The following is a 20271-nucleotide window of genomic DNA, read 5'->3' as shown; positions in this document are numbered from 1 at the left end:
GATGTACAGAACAGACTTTTAGACTCTGTGGGAGAAGACGAGGGTGGTATGTTCAGAGAGAACAGCATTGAAGCAAGTATACTATCAAGGGTGAAATAGATCACCAGCCAGGTTGGATGCATGAGATGGGTGCTCAGGGCTGGTGCACTGTGAAGACCCGGACGGATGGAATGGGGAGGGAGGTGGGAGGGGGGATCGGGATGGGGAACACGTGTAAATCCATGGCTGATTCATGTCAATGTATGGCAAAAACCACTGCAATATTGTAAAGTAATTAGCCTCCAACGAATAAAAATAAATGGGAAAAAAAAAAAGTAGAGACATTACTTTGTCGTCAGCGATCTGTCTAGTCAAGGCTATGGTTTTTCCAGTGGTCATGTATGCATGTGAGAGTTGGGCTGTGAAGAAAGCTGAGCACTGAAGAATTGATACTTTTGAACTGTGGTGTTGGGGAAGACTCTTGAGAGTCCCTTGGACTGCAAGGAGATCCAACCAGTCCATCCTGAAGGAGATAAGTCCTGGGTGTTCATTGGAAGGACTGATGTTGAAGCTGAAACTCCAATACTTTGCCCACCTGATGCAAAGAGTTGACTCATTTGACAAGACCCTGATGCTGAGAAAGATTGAGGGCAGGAGAAGCGGACCACAGAGGATGGTTCGATGGCATCTCCGACTCAATGGACATGGGTTTGCTTGAACTCCGGGTGTTGGTGATGAACAGGGAAGCCTGGTGTGCTGTGGTTCATGGAGTACCAAAGAGTTGGACACGACTTAGCGACTGAACTGATCTGAACAGACTTTTTCCATGTGGGCAATGTTACAGCCCCTCCACTTTTGCTGCTAGTGGTCGGTAACTCGGATTCCTTTGTAGTAAGGGTCAGTTTGAAGATAGTTTTATCTATTTTCACACTCCGGCTTCATGGAACACCTTGCTATCTAATCTTCTTCAATTTAAGAGTCAAAATCTACTTAAATCCCTAGTATTTTTGTGTTTCTCCGTCTTACCACATGAAATAATTTCATCATCTGATCCACACCTATTCTTTATAGGTCCACAGACCTTGCTTTCTAGTATTTTAAGCACTCTTAGATTCTTTCATTTAATGCAGACACTCATATTTTTTCAACTGATAGTGATTGCATTCCACATGCATTTTCTATCAATTACAGTTTTCTGCTTACTCTAGCAATTTACCTTTCCTGAAATAATTGATCTCTAGTTCAGTTCTTATGTCTTTTTCCCTATCCAGCCCTAGTACTTTTTCTCCAGGAGCCTTCTTCGGTATCTTAACCAAGTGACTGGTTTTTCGCAAACCAAACTCCTTACCCTGGTTTACAAGGCCAGTGATCTGGCAGTTGCTCATCTCTCTTATCTCAGTCCAGAACATTCTTCTCCCAGTCCACTGTACAGTTTCATTGGCCATTGTGATAATTCTTGATCAGCCCAAGGCGGTTCCAGATTGAGGCCTTTGGAATGCTCTTTACTCCTGATTTTTTATGACTAGCAACTTCTAATATCTTGAGATCTGTTTAAATTTTGCTTCCATATGTAAATCTGTAAAAATCTAAACATAGTAGCATTTTTTATTCTATTTAAACTTTCTGTGGATTACTCATATCTATGTGATATTGAAATCATTTATGTATTTGTATGTTCTCTGTCTCCCACACAAGAATGGGTGATTCATTAAAGTAGGTATGTGATCTCTTTTATTCACTAAAATCTCCAGCACCTAGAAAAGAACTTGACATATAATTGCAACTCAGAACATATATGTTGAATGAATGAACCAGTAAATGCATGCTCCATCACTCCAGATCTTCTTATTTGTTAATTTGGCTGAGGGCAAAATCTCTCAAATTTGTTATAACTGAAGCTTGAAGGATACATAATAGCTTCATAATCTTTTTCCTAATTTCCTTCCATAGACCATAAAGATTTTAGGGAATATATACCTGTATATGTTCATGTGGCCTGCCCTGGTGGCTCAGCAGTAAAGAATTTGCCCCCCACCCCCACCCCAACAACAAAAAAAGAATTTGTCCCAAGTGTAGGAGACACAGGTCGAGACATGGGTTTTATCCCTGGGCCAGAAATATCCCCTAGAGAAGGAAATGGCAACCCACTCCAGTATTCTTGCCTGGGAAATCCCATGGACAGAGGAGCCTGGTGAGTTACAGTCCACAGGATCACAAAGAATCAGACATGACTGAGCAACTGAGCATGCACATATTCATGTAAAAATAATAGAAAAATAGTCACATTGTCAACTTGGGTACAAGGAGAATGATATTTTGCAATTTGAAAGGTTGGAAAAGATGACATTGGAGGTGGCTTTTTAGATATTTTAATTTTTGGCACAGCTGTATTTGGCCTTAAAACTTGTTACTTCTTTTGATACCTTTTCATTCACACAAACTGTGAAAATAGCATTCAGATTACCTTTTAGCTAGATATTTTAGTGTACATACATTATAATGAGTTTAAATAAAAATTTATTTTAGGGTGGTGCCTTAAAGATGTATTTTAAACTTTTTCATTGTAGATGGATTGTTTGACAAATTTCTTAATATCATTTTTGCTTTTTATAAGGGCTGTATCATTTGTCATGATTTGGAGGAGAATGTGTTTTTCACTCTTAATTTTCAAATACTTTAGACACCAAATAATTTTAGCACGTCTGTATAAGCTTCTAGTGTTAGAAAGATGATTATAAAATTCTCTTACTTTATCAGACTTCTTAGTTTGTCTCCTGACTATTGAATGGTAGCCATATATCATCATTATCATGGTTTTAATATGCATGTTATAATATGTTAAACTAATTATGTAATGCAAAATTGTTTTCCTTGTAAAGTCTTTTTCTTTTCGTTAGCAGGAACATTATCACTATCACTCCTATTTATTACACTAGTTGCAATTAGTATAGAAAAGTGTATCTGTACCAATTCACACACACACAAAAGAACTCCTGTACTTAAATTGCTCTGTTTTTCATAGCATAAAATGTATGACTGTTCTGTGAATATTAAAAAATAGTCATGTGTGTGTAATTTTATTTTTTCATTATTGTCTTGGTCTTCCATATTTATCCATTTATGTAATATGTACCATTTGTCAGTAAAATCACTGTGTATATATATGGCAAAAATGTATGTATATCTTTTTCATCCTAATGTCCGCCACAAACCTTAATACAGCATCTTTCCAAAAATGTTAAATAACCTGAAACATATAAATAAATATAAAATAATCCATGTAACAACTCAACAAACAAAACTAATAAAAAAAACTTTCTGAAAGTTTCTTCACCCATTATTATATCAAGCTTTTTGTGTGTAAATATTTAATTCAATAACCATTATTTCCATTGACACGGACATGAGTGCCCATAAATTATAACAGAATGCTGTGAATCTATAACAAATATAATCATTATGTTTTTCAGGCAGCTTTCTCTGCTTTTGATCATTATAGTTAATTTTCTAGTCGTTGTTAGGAGTTAGGATGAGGTTTTTGGCTTACTTAAGATCGTGATTAACTAGGACAGAGTTACACAGTCCATATCGCACTAGCAGTCAGGAGATGTGAGCTCCTTAGGTCCAGGGTTGTCTGTGGGCCTGGGGTGGTGGCGTCCAGGGCCTCGGGCCCGCAGCAGAGAGCAGCCTTGGGAATAGCCCCAGCAGGGCTCCTCTGAGGCCGGCCTGAGCTGAGCGGAGTCTGATGGTGCGCCCTGCGGTCCCCGCAGGTGGCAAGCACAGTGAACGACATCCAGCCCTCGCGTCTCCACTGCGACATGCTGAGCGCGGCCCAGGAGGCGCTCTTCCTCCCAGACACCTCCTTCAGCAGCCAGCTGCGGAGCGCGCCACTGCTCATCGCGGACCAGGGCCCCGTGGAGCTTCCAGAGGAGTTCGTGGTCCAGGTGCCCATGGAGCTCAGATCTCAGCCCAAGGTGCGGCCAGCGGTGGGGAGAGAGGGCTGGGGGTGGCTGGGTAGGGGCCCCGGGGAGGCTCGGCCCCAGGCTGTGCCCCAAACATGTCTTCTCATAGACCTCTGCATTCGCTCATTGTGGCCGATGTTTGCAGCCAGTGAGATACTGACCTGTTGTTGAACAGTGCATGCTTGTTCTACATTAGAACCTCATCACTATTTCAAAATGTTTGACTTTAAATTTCCGATGTGGTTTGAAATATTTTAAGAGGAAGTTTAAAATTACTCTTAGTGACCATGTCAACGGTTGTAAATTTGAATGGTTGTAAAAGACACAGTTTAACATTTCTGATCATCTGTTTGAAAAACTATTCCCATCAGTGGAAAGTGGAAAGATTTTTGAGGAGATTATGGTGAAAACATCTTGGTTAGGAATTGTGTGTAGTCATTTAAAGAGTCCATCCTGATAGGAAAGTGATGGTTGCAGAAGCAACCAAATTTTTTAATGGAAATGTTGGAAAGTGCTTTATTTTTATTATTGTCTCTTCAACTGGCAAGTACAGTGTGAGACACCCAGCCTTTGAAGTTCCAATGAGGAAAATTATATAATATTTTTAGAAAACCCAGTTTTAGTCTTTTTCTCAGTACTTCATATATATATATTTTATCTTTACATAATATTTAGTCAATAGAGTTTTTTCTTTTCACTCATCAGACTTTATGAAGACACTCATCCCTCTTAATTTCTCTCAGGGAACATAATATGTATAATGTAATATAAAATAACATATACAAATATTATTTAATACTTATTGCTTATTATGTATACACACTATTTATATAAATACTTTATTTACAATTTTCTTTGTGTCTGCAACATAAAAGAGGTCGAGAAACATCTGGCAGGTGGAATCATGAGTATCAAGCTTTATCCCAAAAGACACTCACATCTCCTACACTGTAATTTAATACTACAGGAAATACTGTCTAAGTAACCTGAAATGCCACTATATTAACTGAGCTTATCTTCTGAGCACCATGAAAGAACTCTCTAGTAAAATATGTTGGAATACTGTATTTTAGTTCAGGGACTAAGGGTTATTCATCACCTTTTTATCAATTTGAGATTTAAGTTCAGTTCAGTCGCTCAGTCGCGACCGACTCTGTGACCCCGTGAACCACAGCACCCAGGCCTCCCTGTCTATCACCAACTCCTGGAGTCCATTGAGTTGGTGATGCCATCCAACCATCTCATCCTTTGTCGTCCCCTTCTCCTCCTGCCCTCAATCTTTCCCAGCATCAGGATCTTTTCCAATGAGTCAGCTCTTCACATGAGGTGGCCAAAGTATTGGAATTGCAGCTTCAACATCAGTCCTTCCAGTGAACACCCAGGACTGATCTCCTTTAGGATGGACTGGTTGGATCTCCTTGCTGTCCAATGGACTCTCAAGTGTCTTCTCCAACATCACAGCTCAAAAGCATCAATTCTTCAGCACTCAGCTTTCTTCACAGTCCAACTCTCACATCCATACATGACCACTGGAAAAACCATAGCCTTGAGATTTAAGAGACCCATGATATTTAAACCTAATTCTTCAATTACTTCAGCCACATAGAGTAAGTTTGTGGTGATGTTGGCACTCACAGTGGCTCTTTCCACTCAATCACATATTTTAATTAGTGGCCTAGAGTCTTTCAATTCAGATTAGCATTACTTCCCTGACAGTGATGATTGGGGGTCAGTGGTGGGTGGTAAGTGCATATATTTCTACAGAAGAACATAGAATTGACTCCAGTGTTTGGACAAATCAGGGAAAAGGTATAATATATATTCTTTAAGAATTCTTTTTTTTTTTTCTGTTTTGTATTATCATTTTAAATCTGAAATTCTCTAAATTGGGTACAGTTATATTTTTCTCAAAATGTGCTTTAGCAATCAGAAAGTTTTCACCATGATATTGGCTTTTGATTTATATTATGAAACAGTAACCCAAAATTAATGTGTTTTTTTTTTTTAATTTGCTCAAATACATATGTGTTCATCACAATTTCTAGTACTAGTGAAGAAGAAATCTAGAAATCAATTTTACTTTTTGAGTAGATGTTATAAATGTTTAAATCAGCAACTGTAACATAAACACAGAAACATATACACACCCCTGTTGGCAATTCAAACCAGCAGTCAATTAGCATAGGTTCTTTCCTATAGTACTTTTACTAATATGTTGGCTGAATTTATACGTTCCACAGCTTTTACAGCTTAATAAGATTTTTCTGTATTACTAGCTTTTGCTTTTTTGCCATTTGTGTGTCAGGTTACATTGTAGTAAGGGGATTAAGTCACATTTTCCTATCTATTTACAAATAGGAAAATTGAATTATATTCTATTTTGGACAGAGACAAAAATGAGAGTATCAGGAAACCTTTACTTGATCTTGTAAATGAACACTTAGGTAAATATCATGTGATTTAAAAGGAGCCTAGGTTATTATGTTAATCTGCTATGATGAGGTAATACTTTCTGAAAGTCACTTTTGTGCAAAAGTAATTTTATCAGTCAGAGAGCAACTAAAGGTCATCTTTGAATTCTCCCTATAGAAAGAATAAAGAAGATGAAGTAAATATTACAGGGGCATAATCTTTCTTGATATGGAAAATAGTACATACAGCTAGAACACATGAACTAGTATTAAATATGAAATTAAAATAAGAGATATCACATTACTTTGAGCTCTTCAAACTGAAAAGACATGAAAGAATTCAAACTGGAAAATGTCAGTGAACTCCAGCTTCCTCCCTTCTTCTACCTGCCTTTCTAAAAGAAAAACAACAGTCTGTTATAGAAACAAGATATTTTAAGATACAGAAAACTCAGAGAAATATAAGTAGTAGAGCTTGATATTAATGCAGTCTTTGATTGGAATACAAAATTGATATTACTTTAAAAAAAGTTAACCTCTGTTTGTTCTGTAGATAGCCAAAGGAGCAAATAGAAACCCAACAAACACAGCCTTCACAACATAACAAAACCCCTTTTATTTGTTTGAAATTAAGCATTGCCCTTTTTTTCCCCTTTATATTCATTTGATTCCAGATAGCTAATAGCAGCTCTTGTGAGTTAACGAGTGTTTGGATTCACAGGAATTAGGACTTCACAGCAGAGCAGCAAAGCATAAAGAATTAAAAAACATTGTCCTCAGAAGACATTTTTCTCTTTAGCATATTAAGGCAGAAGGATGTCTGAGGGCAGATTGCACGGTTAATGACTAGATATCAAGACTTTTCCTTGAAGCTAAAGGAATGTTAATGTGTTTTTTATCAGCATTTTCCTTGCTTTAATTGTGATTTTCATGCAGATGCATAAAAAGTTCATTGAGATGATCTACACATAAGCCTCCTGCAAGCCACACATATAGTGTGCAGCGTTCATACACGTGTTCTCTCGGAGTACAGCTGAAGCATTTCTGTCCTGACAGGTCATAAAAACTCTAGTAGTCCGTGATCATTTTTAAGCTTAAGCTTACCTTTTGTGGGAGTCAAAATGCTTTTACAAGCAGCTTGTATAGTCTCTCAGTCCCTTGATGAATCACATTCACCTCTGCCATCACTAATTTTTTTTTTCCATTTCCCCCCATTCTTGGGTTTTTATGTTTATAGATGAGAATTCTTTCATGCTAATTAAAGTCTATTTGATTTTTTTTTTTTTATTGCTTTAAACACAAGTCAGCCTTTAAATTAGCCTGCTGCTGCTGCTGCTAAATCGCTTCAGTCGTGTCTGACCATGTGCGACCCCATAGACGGCAGCCCACCAGGCTCTGCTGTCCCTGGGATTCTGCAGGCAAGAACACGGGAGTGGGTTGCCATTTCCTTCTCCAATTAAATTAGTCTGAATACTGGTAATTCCTTCATTCATTCTTGCCTTCACTTATTTTTTCCTCTTTCAATTGTTCATAGATGCATGCTGGGCCTTGCTCTAAGGTGGTAGAAAGGCAGAGAACTAACAAATTTTAATGGTATTGGGAGATAAAAATAATACATTGTGGCAAAAGTTTGCTAGAGGATATCACTTCCTTGCATGCAAAGAGGCAAGAGCTTTGCTTGTAAAGTACTGATTAACTTATGCCCTTGTATGTGTGTGTGTGTGTGTGTGTGTGTGTATTTGATGGTAGGTACTATCTGTAGGGGCAGTGTTTTAAGAATTCATAATTCTGACTTCCCTGGTGGTCCACTGGTTAAGAATCAGCCTTGCAATGAAGGGAACACTGGTTTGATCCTGGGTCGGGGAAGATACCACATGCCACGAAGCGGCTAAGCACACATGCCATGACAGTTCAACCCGCGGGCCAGAAGCCTGGAGCTGCAGGAAGACAAGCCGCCACAGTGAGAAGCCCTCACAATGCAACTAGAGAGTAGCCCGAGAGCTTGCTTGCTGCAAGGAGAGAAAGTCCAAGAGCAAAATGAAGATGGAGCACAGTCAGTAAATACATAATTAATTAATTCAAAAAATTTTTAAAAAATAGATAATTCTTTTGGAAATCTAAGGACTATTAAGCACTGGACCTTGGTTATCAGTAAATGATACCAGGGGATTTTTTTTTTCCCCCCATGGGCCTAGTTCCTCTTTGATTCTTCTCTAGCTTTCTGACAGCTTTCTTTGCTCATTAACATTGTAAATGACTGCCTGCCTGAATTGTACACCACTGCTCTTAGCAATAGCACTAACCACCAGCTGGCACCGGTCTTGCCTTTTAGTTTGAATTTCCAGAAAGGACATTTACTCCTCATTAGTTAGGCCTGATTAAACCCCTGGTTTAATTATTCATGTCACTGGTCATCTTAGGATATAGGGCCATATAGAAGCAATTTTGTAGTAAAGAGGCAATACTGAGATGCTATTACAAAAGTGAGTATAAAGTCCAATGGTACACGTAAGGAGAGTATCAACTCAGTTTTGGAAAATTGGAAAAGATGCTCCTGAAGAAACAGGACATTTAACCTGGGATCTGACAGCCAAATAGTAGTTAACCAAGTATAGAGGTAGAAGAAGAAAGATACTATTAATTTTTAAAGAAATGGTACCAGACCACTTTACCTATCTCCTAAAAAACCTGTGTGCTTATTAAGAAGCAACAGTTAGAACCAGATGTGGAATAACTGACTGGTTCAAAATTGGGAAAGGAGTACAACAAGGCTATATATTGCCATCCTGCTTATTTAATTTATATGCAGAGTACATCATGTGAAATGCCAGGCTAGACGAATCACAAGTGGGAATCAAGTTTGTGGGGAGAAATATCAACCTTAGATATGCAAATGATACCACTCTCATAGTAGAACATGAAGAGGAACTAAAAAGTCTCTTGATGAGGATAAGAGAGGAGGCTTGAAACTCAGCATTCAGAAAACTAATGGCATCTGGTCTCATCACTTTATGGCAAACAGAAGAAGAAAGAGTGGAAACAGGAAGGCTTTTCTTTTTTGGGGCTCCAGAATCACTGCAGATGGTGACTCTAGTCATGATATTAAAAGACACTTGCTCCTTGGAAGGAAAGCTATGACAAAGCTAGACAGTGTATTAGAAAGTAGACATCATTTTGCTGACAATGATTGTATAGTTCAAGCTATGGTTTTTCCAATAATCATGTATGGTTGTGAGAGTTGGAACATAAAGAAGGCTGAATGCTGAAGAACAGATGTTTTTGAATTGTGGTGCTGAAGCCTCTTGAGAGTCCCTTGGACTTCAGGGAGATCAATCAGTCAATCCTAAAGGAAATCTGTCCTGAATATTTATTGGAAGGACTGATGCTGTAGCTGAAGCATCAGTACTTTGGCTACCTGATGCAAAGAGCCAACTCATTGGAAAAGACCCTGATGCTGGGCAAGGTTAAAGGCAAAGGGAGAATGGGACAGCATAAGATGAGATAGTTAGATAGTATCACTGACTCAATAGACATAAATTTGAGCAAACTTTGGGAGTTAGTGGATGACAGAGGAGCCTGGTGTTCTGCAGTCTATGGGGTTGCAAGGAGTTGGATATGACTCAGCAACTGAGCAACAGCAACTAATATAGAAACAGGAGTACACAGGCCTAGTTCAGAAAGGATAATTTCTATTTGTTTGCCCAGAAATAATCTACAGAAGGTAGATATGGCATGATATAATGTTATGAGGAGTTTGGAATTTCTCTGATGGTAGTAAGGGTAATATTAAGTTAATTTTAGAGGAATTGAGGGAGGAATGAATTGGCATCTGCATTTGACAAATAAACTAGAGGCTTCAAGGCTTGAAATGGGAGATTATTCATTAATTCAGATAAGAAATGATGTGGCACTGACTCTGGGAAAGAATGACATTGGTGATAATGAGGATCTATTGACAGGAGTTACAGGATTCATTGGCTAAGTGAGTAAGACAGAGGGAAAACCCAGAGAAGACTACCAAGCTTCTATCTTGCATAAGTATATGAAGCATGATCCTATCACTTACTGAGATAAGAAAGACAAGAGGAGACAGAGAATGTTGATAAGGAATGATGGTGGTGTTACCCAAACATTTACAAATGACTTCTTCAATACATTCCTTTGAACAGAAACCAGAAATAGGTTTCTGGTTCTGAATTTAAGAATGCTCAACTTAAAAATAATATGTTAGTCTGAAAAAATATATATAAATGCTATTAATTGAGCATGACATTCTCATTAAAAAGAAGAAAAAAAATTATTATTCTTCATTAGGTATTCTATTTTGCCTTAGATTCTTCAACAAATGAGCGTCTGGTAGGCATTCAGGCATTCCTTCTATCTAATACTTCCTAGTAATACCTCGCAGGGCTTTAATGGAGCCAAGATGTGATTTGATTTTGAACTCTCCTGTGTTGCCGTGAAACCCTATATATGTTCTTTTGGAATGTATACTTTTCAGTACTGTGGCAAAGAGGCAAATTGAATGAGGTTAAGACAGTTGATCTGCAGGCCTAAATATATTTGGCATTCATTCAGTCCTTAGTTCAGTGTTCCATGTCAAAATTCAGAAAGGAAGTAAGAGACTAGTCTCCTCATATTTGGGCTCATTAACAATGTAACAGAGAACATTGTTTAATGAAATAATAACAAAAAATAATCTTCATGTGCTTTTGAGAATACCTCAGAAATGAATTTTTATGTATACTTTTGCCTAATTAAAAATGATTAATAAAAGAGAATATCTCTTGACGGCATTGTAAAATGATGTTTTATCTTAAGGAAATGCTTAATCAATTATTACTCAGTTATTAAAAAGAATACATTTGAATCAGTTCTAATGAGGTGGATAAAACTGGAGCCTATTCTACAGAGTGAAGTAAGTCAGAAAGAAAAACACTAATACCGTATGAAGTTGCTCAGTCATGTCCGACTCTTTGCAACCCCATGGGCCCACCAAGGTCCTCTGTCCATGGGATTTTCCAGGCAAGAGTACTGGTGTGGGTTGTCATTCCGTTCTCCAGAGGATCTTCCTGACCCAGGGATCAAACCTGGGTCTCCCACATTGTAGGCAGACGTTTTACTGTCTGAGCCCCCAGGGAAATCCATATTAACATACGGAATTTAGAAAGATGGTAACAATGACCCTATATGTGAGACAGCAAAAGAGACACAGATGTAAAGAATAGTGGGAGAACGCGAGGGTGGGATGATTTGAGAGAATAGCATTGAAACATATATATATTATCATATGTGAAATAGATCGCCAGTCCAGGTTTGATGCATGAGACAAGTGCTCAGGGCTGGTGCACTGGGATGACCCTGAAGAATGGGATGGGGAGGGAGGTGGGAAGGGGGTTCAGATGGGGAACACATGTACACCCATGGCTGATTCATGTGAATGTATGGCAAAAACCACCACAATATTGTAAAGTCATTAGCCTCCAATTAAAATAAATAAATTAATTTCTAAAAATCATTGATTAAGAGTCTCGAAAAATAAAAGCTGCACTGCCCCAAAAATAAACACTTTCAAGTCATAGGTCCAAGACCACAGCTGCAGAACTCACCTAGTTGTACATATGAAGGCATTAAAATAAATTGATGGAGGCAGGGGGAGGTTAGCAAAACTTCATTTACTGTGATAGTTGTAAGACAGTGATTTGGAAATGGAGCCAGTTATACCATGATCTCACCAACATGAGAGGGGAGATCATGGACACTGGAGTAAGTGAAGAACAGGGAGGGTAACATGGGATGCTTTAAAACTTACAAGCCAAAGTACATGCATCCGGTAAATAAGATTAGTGCATGCCTGCTCAGTCGTTCAATCGTGTCGAACTCTGTAACCCTGTGGACCATGAGATTCCCCAGGCAAGAGTCCTAAAGTGGGTTGCCGTTCCCCCTTCCAGGGGATCTTCCATACCCAGGGATCAAACCTGCATCTCCTGCACTGGAAGGCAGATTCTTTACCATTGAGCCACCTGAGAAACCCAGAATAAGATTAGTAGGTAGCACATTTTTCTCTTACCTCAAACTACATCTCCTTCCACACATTTTTTATCTTTCAACCCCATGGAGTTTCTAACAATTTGTCAGACAAGCCCTTTCCCCTTCCTTCCACATCTTTGGCAAGTGCCATTATTTTTGCTGGTTGGCATGTCCTATAGCACCTGAGTCCTCCTCAGCTCAGCTAAAAATTCAATGTAGGACTGCCTCGAATTGATTTTTTCTCTCCTTGCCCTCATCCTTAGCTGTATTCTTGACCAAACAATTTTTATCCTCCCTCTCATTCTGAATTAGAGGGGCCTGAAGATGTGTGTGTGTGTGCATTTGGTAAATAACTTCTCTTCACTTCCTCCTGGCTTTTATATTTTCATTTTATGTAAGCAATGATCACAGGAAAACCTGAGCCTTTTTTACTCTTCAGTTCAGTCGCTCAGTCATGTCCGACTCCTTGCGACCCCATATGTTTTTATATGTGTTACTTATATTGACTTTGATGAGTTATTCTTCTAGCATGTTCTCATATTCTTACTCCCCAACTTTTGAAAATCTGGTTTTTATTTTGTTATTACATTGCAATCTGAAGTGTATAGGTTAAGTCCAGGAATTCAGGGGGAGCTAGGGAGATGAAAGAACTTGTAACAGAAGAACAGAGATAAATGTTGCTACAAAAATGGAAACACTCTGCTTTACAATCTCAGTCTTTTGGATATAACTGTTGCTGCAAAAGAATAGTATAACATGGCCTTCAAAGTGCTTTGTTAGTTTCTTGTTTTACATGACAGTGTAATATTATTTCAGATAAAAGCCCCTGTTCATATTTGTTTCTTTCAGTGAGGTTTGCCAGTTTAAACAAAATGTCAGGTCGAGCTGATATGCAAAATTTATCATATGGACACCACCCTTCAGAATTATTGTGTGTGTGTGCTAAGTTACTTCAGCCATTTCCGACTCTTTGCAACCCCATGAACTGTAGGCTGCCAGGCTTTTCTGCCCGTGGGATTCTCCAGGCAAGAATACTCGAGTGGGTTGCCATGCCCTCCTTCAGAGGATCTTCCCTACCCAGGGATCGGACCTGAGTCTCCTGCATTGACAGGCAGGTTCTTTACTGCTAGCACTAACTGGAAAACCCTTTAGAATTATTAGGTACTCAATATTATATTTTTACATGGGAAGGATAATAGGTATTTAGGAAAATAGGTAAAGTATTGAGGTTAAAAAAATAATAAACTTTCTGGCTTAAAATGTGATATTTTAAATATTTCTTTAGGATCTTGTTTCTTCCCCAAATGGTATAAATACTAGAATGATGTATCCAGTGGAAAATAAATGCATTCATGAGATTGGCCTTCATATATTTCCAGGAAAATATGATAAACACTTTTGTTTCTTTATGTTGCATAAATTATAAATTATTTTCCCTTTCCATCTGACAAGTAAATTTTGAGTAGCTTTTCAAAATGCTCATGGAAATATTTTTTGCTATTAAAATTTTCTTGTTACCAAGAATTTGTATCATGAAAAATAGACACAAAACCTTGACATTCTATCCCCAAAAGAGTTAATTAGAGGTATATAAATTATTTCATTAATTTATTGTGTTTGCCACATAATAATAATTGTGTATATGTTCCAAAGAAATAGGTTTTACCCTTCCAGTCACAGGTGCTTTTCAGAATAAATTATTTACTGAAAAATTTTTTCCTTTTTCTTATGTTTCCCTTCAACCCAAGTAATATGTGATAGTGAGAAAGATCTGAAGTGTATTCCAGATAGAGAGAGGAAGTTTCCATTATATTTATAGAAGCCTTAACTTCAAATTAAGATGAAAGGGAAGAGGAGGGCAGGTGTTGTTTTGCATAGAATATCATACATTCGTAGACTGGTTTATGTCTGGTTTTTAGATTTTTGCATTGTTCATGTATGTCTCCAGCACAGAAATGCAAACATTTGGTCAGGCACTCTAATTTATTATTTTTCTCTTTCATATGTATAGTTAGCCAAACTGATAATTTCCTTCCCAAGTAATATATCCTAACGAAGCAATTCCTTTTTCTTAATCATTATACATGTCTTTAACTCTCCACCATTTTGTTTTTATTGCTATTGAGAGGGTAGTAGTATGGAATTACAGTAACTGTATGAAATTTAGGGTCACACAGATTTGAGTTCATTCTCACCAGGGGCTTCCGTGGTGGCTCAGATGGTAAAGAATCCACCTGGAATGCAGGAGGCCAGGGCTCAATCCCTGGGTTGAGAAGATCCCCTGGAGAAGAAAATGGCAGCACACTCCGTATTCTTGTTGGGAAATCCCATGGATGGAGGGGCCTGGCCAGTACAGTCCACGGGGTCACAAAGAGCTGGACACAACTGAGCGACTAACTCTTTCAGCTTTATTGTTTATTAACTGTATTAACTGAGGCCAAGGACTTACATTTTTAAAAACCTTCATTATCTCATCTGTATAGTGAACTAATAAAAGTATATACATTGTTGTTCTTATGATTAAGCATCATATGTAAATATATCAAATATGATTAAGCTCATAGTTTTTGAGACCTAGTATGCATTCCTTTTTTTGGTGTTGTTTTATAATAATCATACCATAGACATATAATGCAAGATCCATGATAATTTTTCAATGAACTATTTAGTTTCTTTTAATATTTTTGTTGACTTTGGAAGAGACAAAATGCTGTACTCAATTACTGGCTTCATGTTTCTGTCACAATCATGGGTTCATAGCTAGGGTAACTGAAAACTGAGTGTAAGTATTTTGATGAGAAAATAACTTCAGTTAATTTAGTTTACATATTGGCTTTTTCTATAATGCACATAGAACCCTCTGTAAGGCTATTTCTTTCCTCAAGGATTTACAGTCAGTTGCTGGTGACAGAGAGAGTTGGCAAACCATAGGCATTTGACTCAATGATTTGGTGAAATATGGTGTCATACAACCCCCAGGGAATGGAATGGCTCCCCACTCTACTCTTTTTGTTAGGAGAACCCCATAGACAGAGGAGTCTGGTGGGTTACATTATGATGGGGTAATACAAATGCTGTCGTATTTTAAAGGAGGAAGAAATGGCTTCCCTGGTATGAGCTGGGGATTTTGAAGAAAGGAGTACAGGTAAAGCTAAGACAATGTGGAATTTTTTTTTTTTTTATTTCTAGATTTTGATGTGAACTATTTTTAAAGTCTTTATTGAATTTGTTATGATATTGCTTCTGTTTTATGTTTTGGTTTTGGCTGCAAGGCATGTGGGATCTTAGCTCCCTGACCATGCCCTTCATTGGAAGGCAAAGTCTTGAAGCATTGGACCACCAGGAAAGTCTGATAATGTGATATTTTAACTAACTCTTGAAAAATCCCCAGAATCATTTGCAAGCTTAGATGGGAGGTGCTGGCAGTGGAAGATGTTCCAGGGAATTGAATTATGTGAACAAAGTTATAGGTGAAGAAAATTATGACATTTTCATCAAACAGTGAATAGCTTAGTTTAACCCACAATAAGGGAATAAGGAAAGAAATTTGAAAAGTAGTTCGTAGCCATCTTGTAGGGGGTCTTAAATGCCTGGGTGAGACTTTGTATGTAATTTTGTCTGTCATAGGGATTGTTTGGAAGCTTTTGATCAGAGTTGCAGTTTAGAACTTGTCAGGATTATGTAGGAAGGTTTGTGGTAGAGAGAGACTTGAGCATGGGGAGATCAGTTAGGTTGTTGCCCTAGGGCAGAAGGTAATGAGTGTCTGAACTGGAGAGAAAGCAATGGGGATGGAAAGAAGAGGAATGATGTGAGAGATGCACAGAAATTGAATCTGCAGTGCTTGACTACTAATTGGATGTAGAAAGTGAGGATGAGGGAAAAATCAAAGATGCCTAGAGGATTAGGCCATTCATAGAGTTAGGATGACAAGAGTAAGCTTTGGTTTTCAGGGGGAAAATGATGAATCTGATCTTAGAAATATTGACTTAGATGTATAAATGAGAACCAGACTTTGAAATATTAATCTAAATATTGAGAGAAGTTATTGCTAGTAATAGAAGTTAGACATTTTTATCATAAAGGTGATAGATAGTTAAGGTTATTGGGGTTTAGGAGATTGTCAAAGCAGAAAAGAGAATGAGCAAGAAGATATCCTGGGGGCACACTTTCATTTAGAGAAGGGAATATTATAAGCCAATGGAGGGGTAATCATATCATGGGTTGATACAACTGGCAAAGGGAACTCCCAAACTTTTAATATGCTTTACCACTCTGGCAGCCTCTGCTGATGCTAATCCACAGAAAGCTCTTAAATGCATGATAAGATGATGAGAGAGTGTGAGCTAATAAGTGACAAAATGAAAGTATTTTTGATTCTCACTGACAGATTTGTGATGTGGTGATCTTTCTCAAATATCCTCTAGCAAGTAGAGCTTATGATATATGATTAGATTTATTAGTATGTATGTTGGAATTGGGGATAAATTGATTATGTCTAGTGATTTTCTTCTATTTTGGAATTTTCACATATTCTTTTTTCATCATGGTTTAGTTGTGAATCATCAGGCTAAGGTAGTGCAGGAGAGGACACATGTTACAAGTATGTAAAATTTTTTAAAATTTTAATTTCTAGAATGTTGTAATACTGTTTGAGATTAATAGAAAAATGCTGGTTTTTTTATGAGACTTGGAAATTAGTAATTAAGCTACAAATTATATACTGTAATACATTTTTACTGGTTGAATCTAAATATATGCAGTCAGTAGCAAAAGAAAAAAAAAGCCTTGTTTAAACACTTATATCACTTTAAAATTTAAGAATTATACAAAGCAGATTGATTAAATTTTATTTGAAACTGCTGGTCTTGTGAAAGAGAAATTTATTCCTACAGTTTCACATCTGAAAGGAAAAAAGATACCATTTGTTCATCTGGTATTTATAAATTTTCTTTTATTTATATTAAGTAACGTGATTATTTATAACATTAGAAAAATAATATGATTATATTGGGAAGATATTCTGCCAGAATTATTTGACTAGCCTATGAAGATGTGTGTTTTGTTGGTTTTCTTCTTACTTCTTACCTATCTTTTATTTGTCCTGTTATACAGATTTGTTTACCATATTAAACATCTATGACAGCATAGTATTGTTGAAAAGATACTTGTATGAGGTCCATCTTTTCATTTCTCACATTCTTAGTCAATATATACATAGGTGCATATTCACAGGAATTTAAACAAAATGAACATGGTTATGTAATCCATGGATAGGACTATACTAGAGTAGATGTAAGTTAAAATCTTTATTTGTATTGCATTGTAGCTCAGAGAATGTGAAATTTTTATAAGATATTGCCTTACATTAAAGGAAAGTCATCACTAATTGAAAACCTCAAGGCTTGTTTTATTTTTTGCACTGTGTGATGTATTTACTTTTTTGCATTTATTGTCTTTATTTTTTGCATTGCATTTGCGTGATGCATTCACTTGTTTTCCCCTTAACATATTGTAATTACACATTGAGTTATGGGGGCACAGGACAAGGAAGGTGACGAGGTGTTTTGATAAAGCCTCTGGGAATCTCAGGTTCTGAGCCCTGCCTAACTTAACCGCTTCATCTCTTTCAATTCCTCCTATCTGTGCCACGTTTTTAACTCTGTGGAGGTATGGTGGTTGTCTTAATTTGTATTCTCACTATGCACTTCCCTCCCTTTTCTGCCTTTCTAATTCCCATTCATACTGTGGTGCTTGGCCCCTGGGATAGGACACAGTGGAATTTGGTGATGAACAGGGTGGTTTCTTGGGCCAGAATGCTCTTCATTCAGTCCTGACTCTTCTACTTGCTAGATGTATCACCTCTTTATGCCTTCCTTCTCTTATTTTTCAGATAGAATAATAGCAATACTACTTAATAGGGCTGTTATAAGCACTAAGTGAGTTAGAAAATGGTACAGCATGCAGTAACAATAAATGTTAGTCCCTGTTTTCCTTCTGTTCTGTTTTGTTCTATACTGTATTCTTTGCTGTCCCTTCCTCTGGGAAGCCTTCCTCAATCCCAGGAGGCTAGGTATAACAACATTATTGTATCTTGTCTGTTTTCTCATGTGTTTTCCTCCTTGGACTGTGTTTAAGAACAGTGGCCGTGTCTTTCATTTTTATATCTCAGGCACCCAGAATTGAGCATGCTGTGTGGTAGGCACTCACATTTGTTGAATGAGTAAATAAATTAATGAGATTTGAGAGATATGTGCTGTTGCGTGGGAATTTATATCAGTGCAGTAAAAGCCTCTATGTAAACTACCAGACAAGTGAAATTATGACTGCAAGGCACACAGACCAAGGCATCACGATTCTGGAATTATATGCTTTATATAGTCTGTCGTGGGAAGCCCGTTACAAAGCTGTAGGATACGTTTGCACAGATAGGAGGAGTTCCACTGGATGGTTGAAAAGGTCACACTTTCTTAATTCTGTTTATGCAGTGTCGCGATAGCCTGATTCACTTTCTACTCCGTCAGCTATTTCTGCTACTGATGTGGTTACAAAAAGCAGATAAACAAGGAAGTTCAGTGTTTGGGAAGTATCTACAGGTAACACTGGCTTACTTTATTGGAGAGATGCAGAGACTTGTACACTTCACTGCAGCTATACCCTGCTGTTTACCGTGTTGGGCTGCTGTGGCTTATGTCGGCCTTTTTCAAGAGAAGAACACGTAGCATCAGAAATGGGCCATAACAGATATAACTAAGGGGTGCAGATGTAGCCGCTGCTGCTGCTGCTGCTAAGTCACTTCATTTGTGTCCGACTCCGTGGAACCCCATAGACGGCAGCCCACTAGGCTCCCCCGTCCCTGGGATTCTCCAGGCAAGAACACTGGAGTGGGTTGCCATTTCCTTCTCCAATGCATGCAAGTGAAAAGTTAAAGTGAAGTCGCTCAGTCATGTCTGACTCTTAGTGACCCCATGGACTGCAGCCCACCAGGCTCCTCCGTCCATGGGATTTTCCAGGCGAGAGTACTGGAGTGGGGTGCCATTGCCTTCTCCGCAGATGTAGAGGGGAGGTAACCATCAATCTAGAGGTGAAATAATCTGGGCTTTATGAATGTTTAAGATTTATGATCTTTATATCCCTTTCTAAGTAACACTCTTATTTGTTCCATTCTTGTAATTGTTCCATTAATTCTGTAACATGTGTAAGGGTTACTAACTTACTCTCTATTCTTCATACATTTTATGAATTTTACCTGTGTCTCCCAAGTTACTTGCTTATACTTAATGTATATTTAACATATAAGTTTTACCTATACATTTGTTTCTTATATCTATAGCAGATTAAATGTTCTCAATTGAAGTAGCATATACACATTGCATGTGTTATGGCTAACCATAATCTCTGGATTTCAAAGAGACCCAGTTTATACCTGTTGTCCTCCAATAATCCTTAATAGTATCCGCTCCCATTCTCAGAAGTGTCCCGTTTTGAATGATAATGTATTGGGTTGGCCAAAAATTTTGTTTGGCTTTTTCCATATGATGTTGCAGAAAATCTGAATGAACTTATTGGCCAACCCAAAATACTGCCACCTTAGTATTAGTCCACCATCTGTTACTTGTGTAACTATGTAAATTGAGGTAAGTTACGGAATACCCCATCTATACAATTAGTGGATTAGCTATTATTTGTAAAGCCCTTGCAAAATCCAAAAGTCTTTGATACTAAGGAAAAAATGCATAAATAATTTTACTTCATTGAGGCTATTCATATAACTACTATCCTGAAGACAGGTACATTTTTCCATTAGAACTGGACCTAAATGCAGGTTGCATGTAAATGTTTGCATTAACTACTTTGAATTATACAAAATTACAGTTTTAATTTATACTTGA

General features: G+C 37.6%; 1 protein-coding gene across 1 annotated transcript in view; it reads left to right on the top strand.

The window, feature by feature from the left end:
- ADGRL3 (adhesion G protein-coupled receptor L3) overlaps positions 1–20271 on the top strand; it is a 927638-nt gene that overhangs the window by 378576 nt on the left and 528791 nt on the right. The window contains exon 4 of the mRNA XM_061145874.1: positions 3750–3953. Coding sequence (XP_061001857.1) covers positions 3750–3953 — 204 coding nt within the window. The remainder of the gene's footprint in view (positions 1–3749; positions 3954–20271) is intronic.

This window comes from Dama dama, chromosome 6, assembly GCF_033118175.1.
Source record: "Dama dama isolate Ldn47 chromosome 6, ASM3311817v1, whole genome shotgun sequence".
NCBI lineage: Eukaryota > Metazoa > Chordata > Mammalia > Artiodactyla > Cervidae > Dama > Dama dama.
Note: the sequence above shows the minus strand (reverse complement) of the source record. Positions and strands in the feature narration are given on the sequence as shown.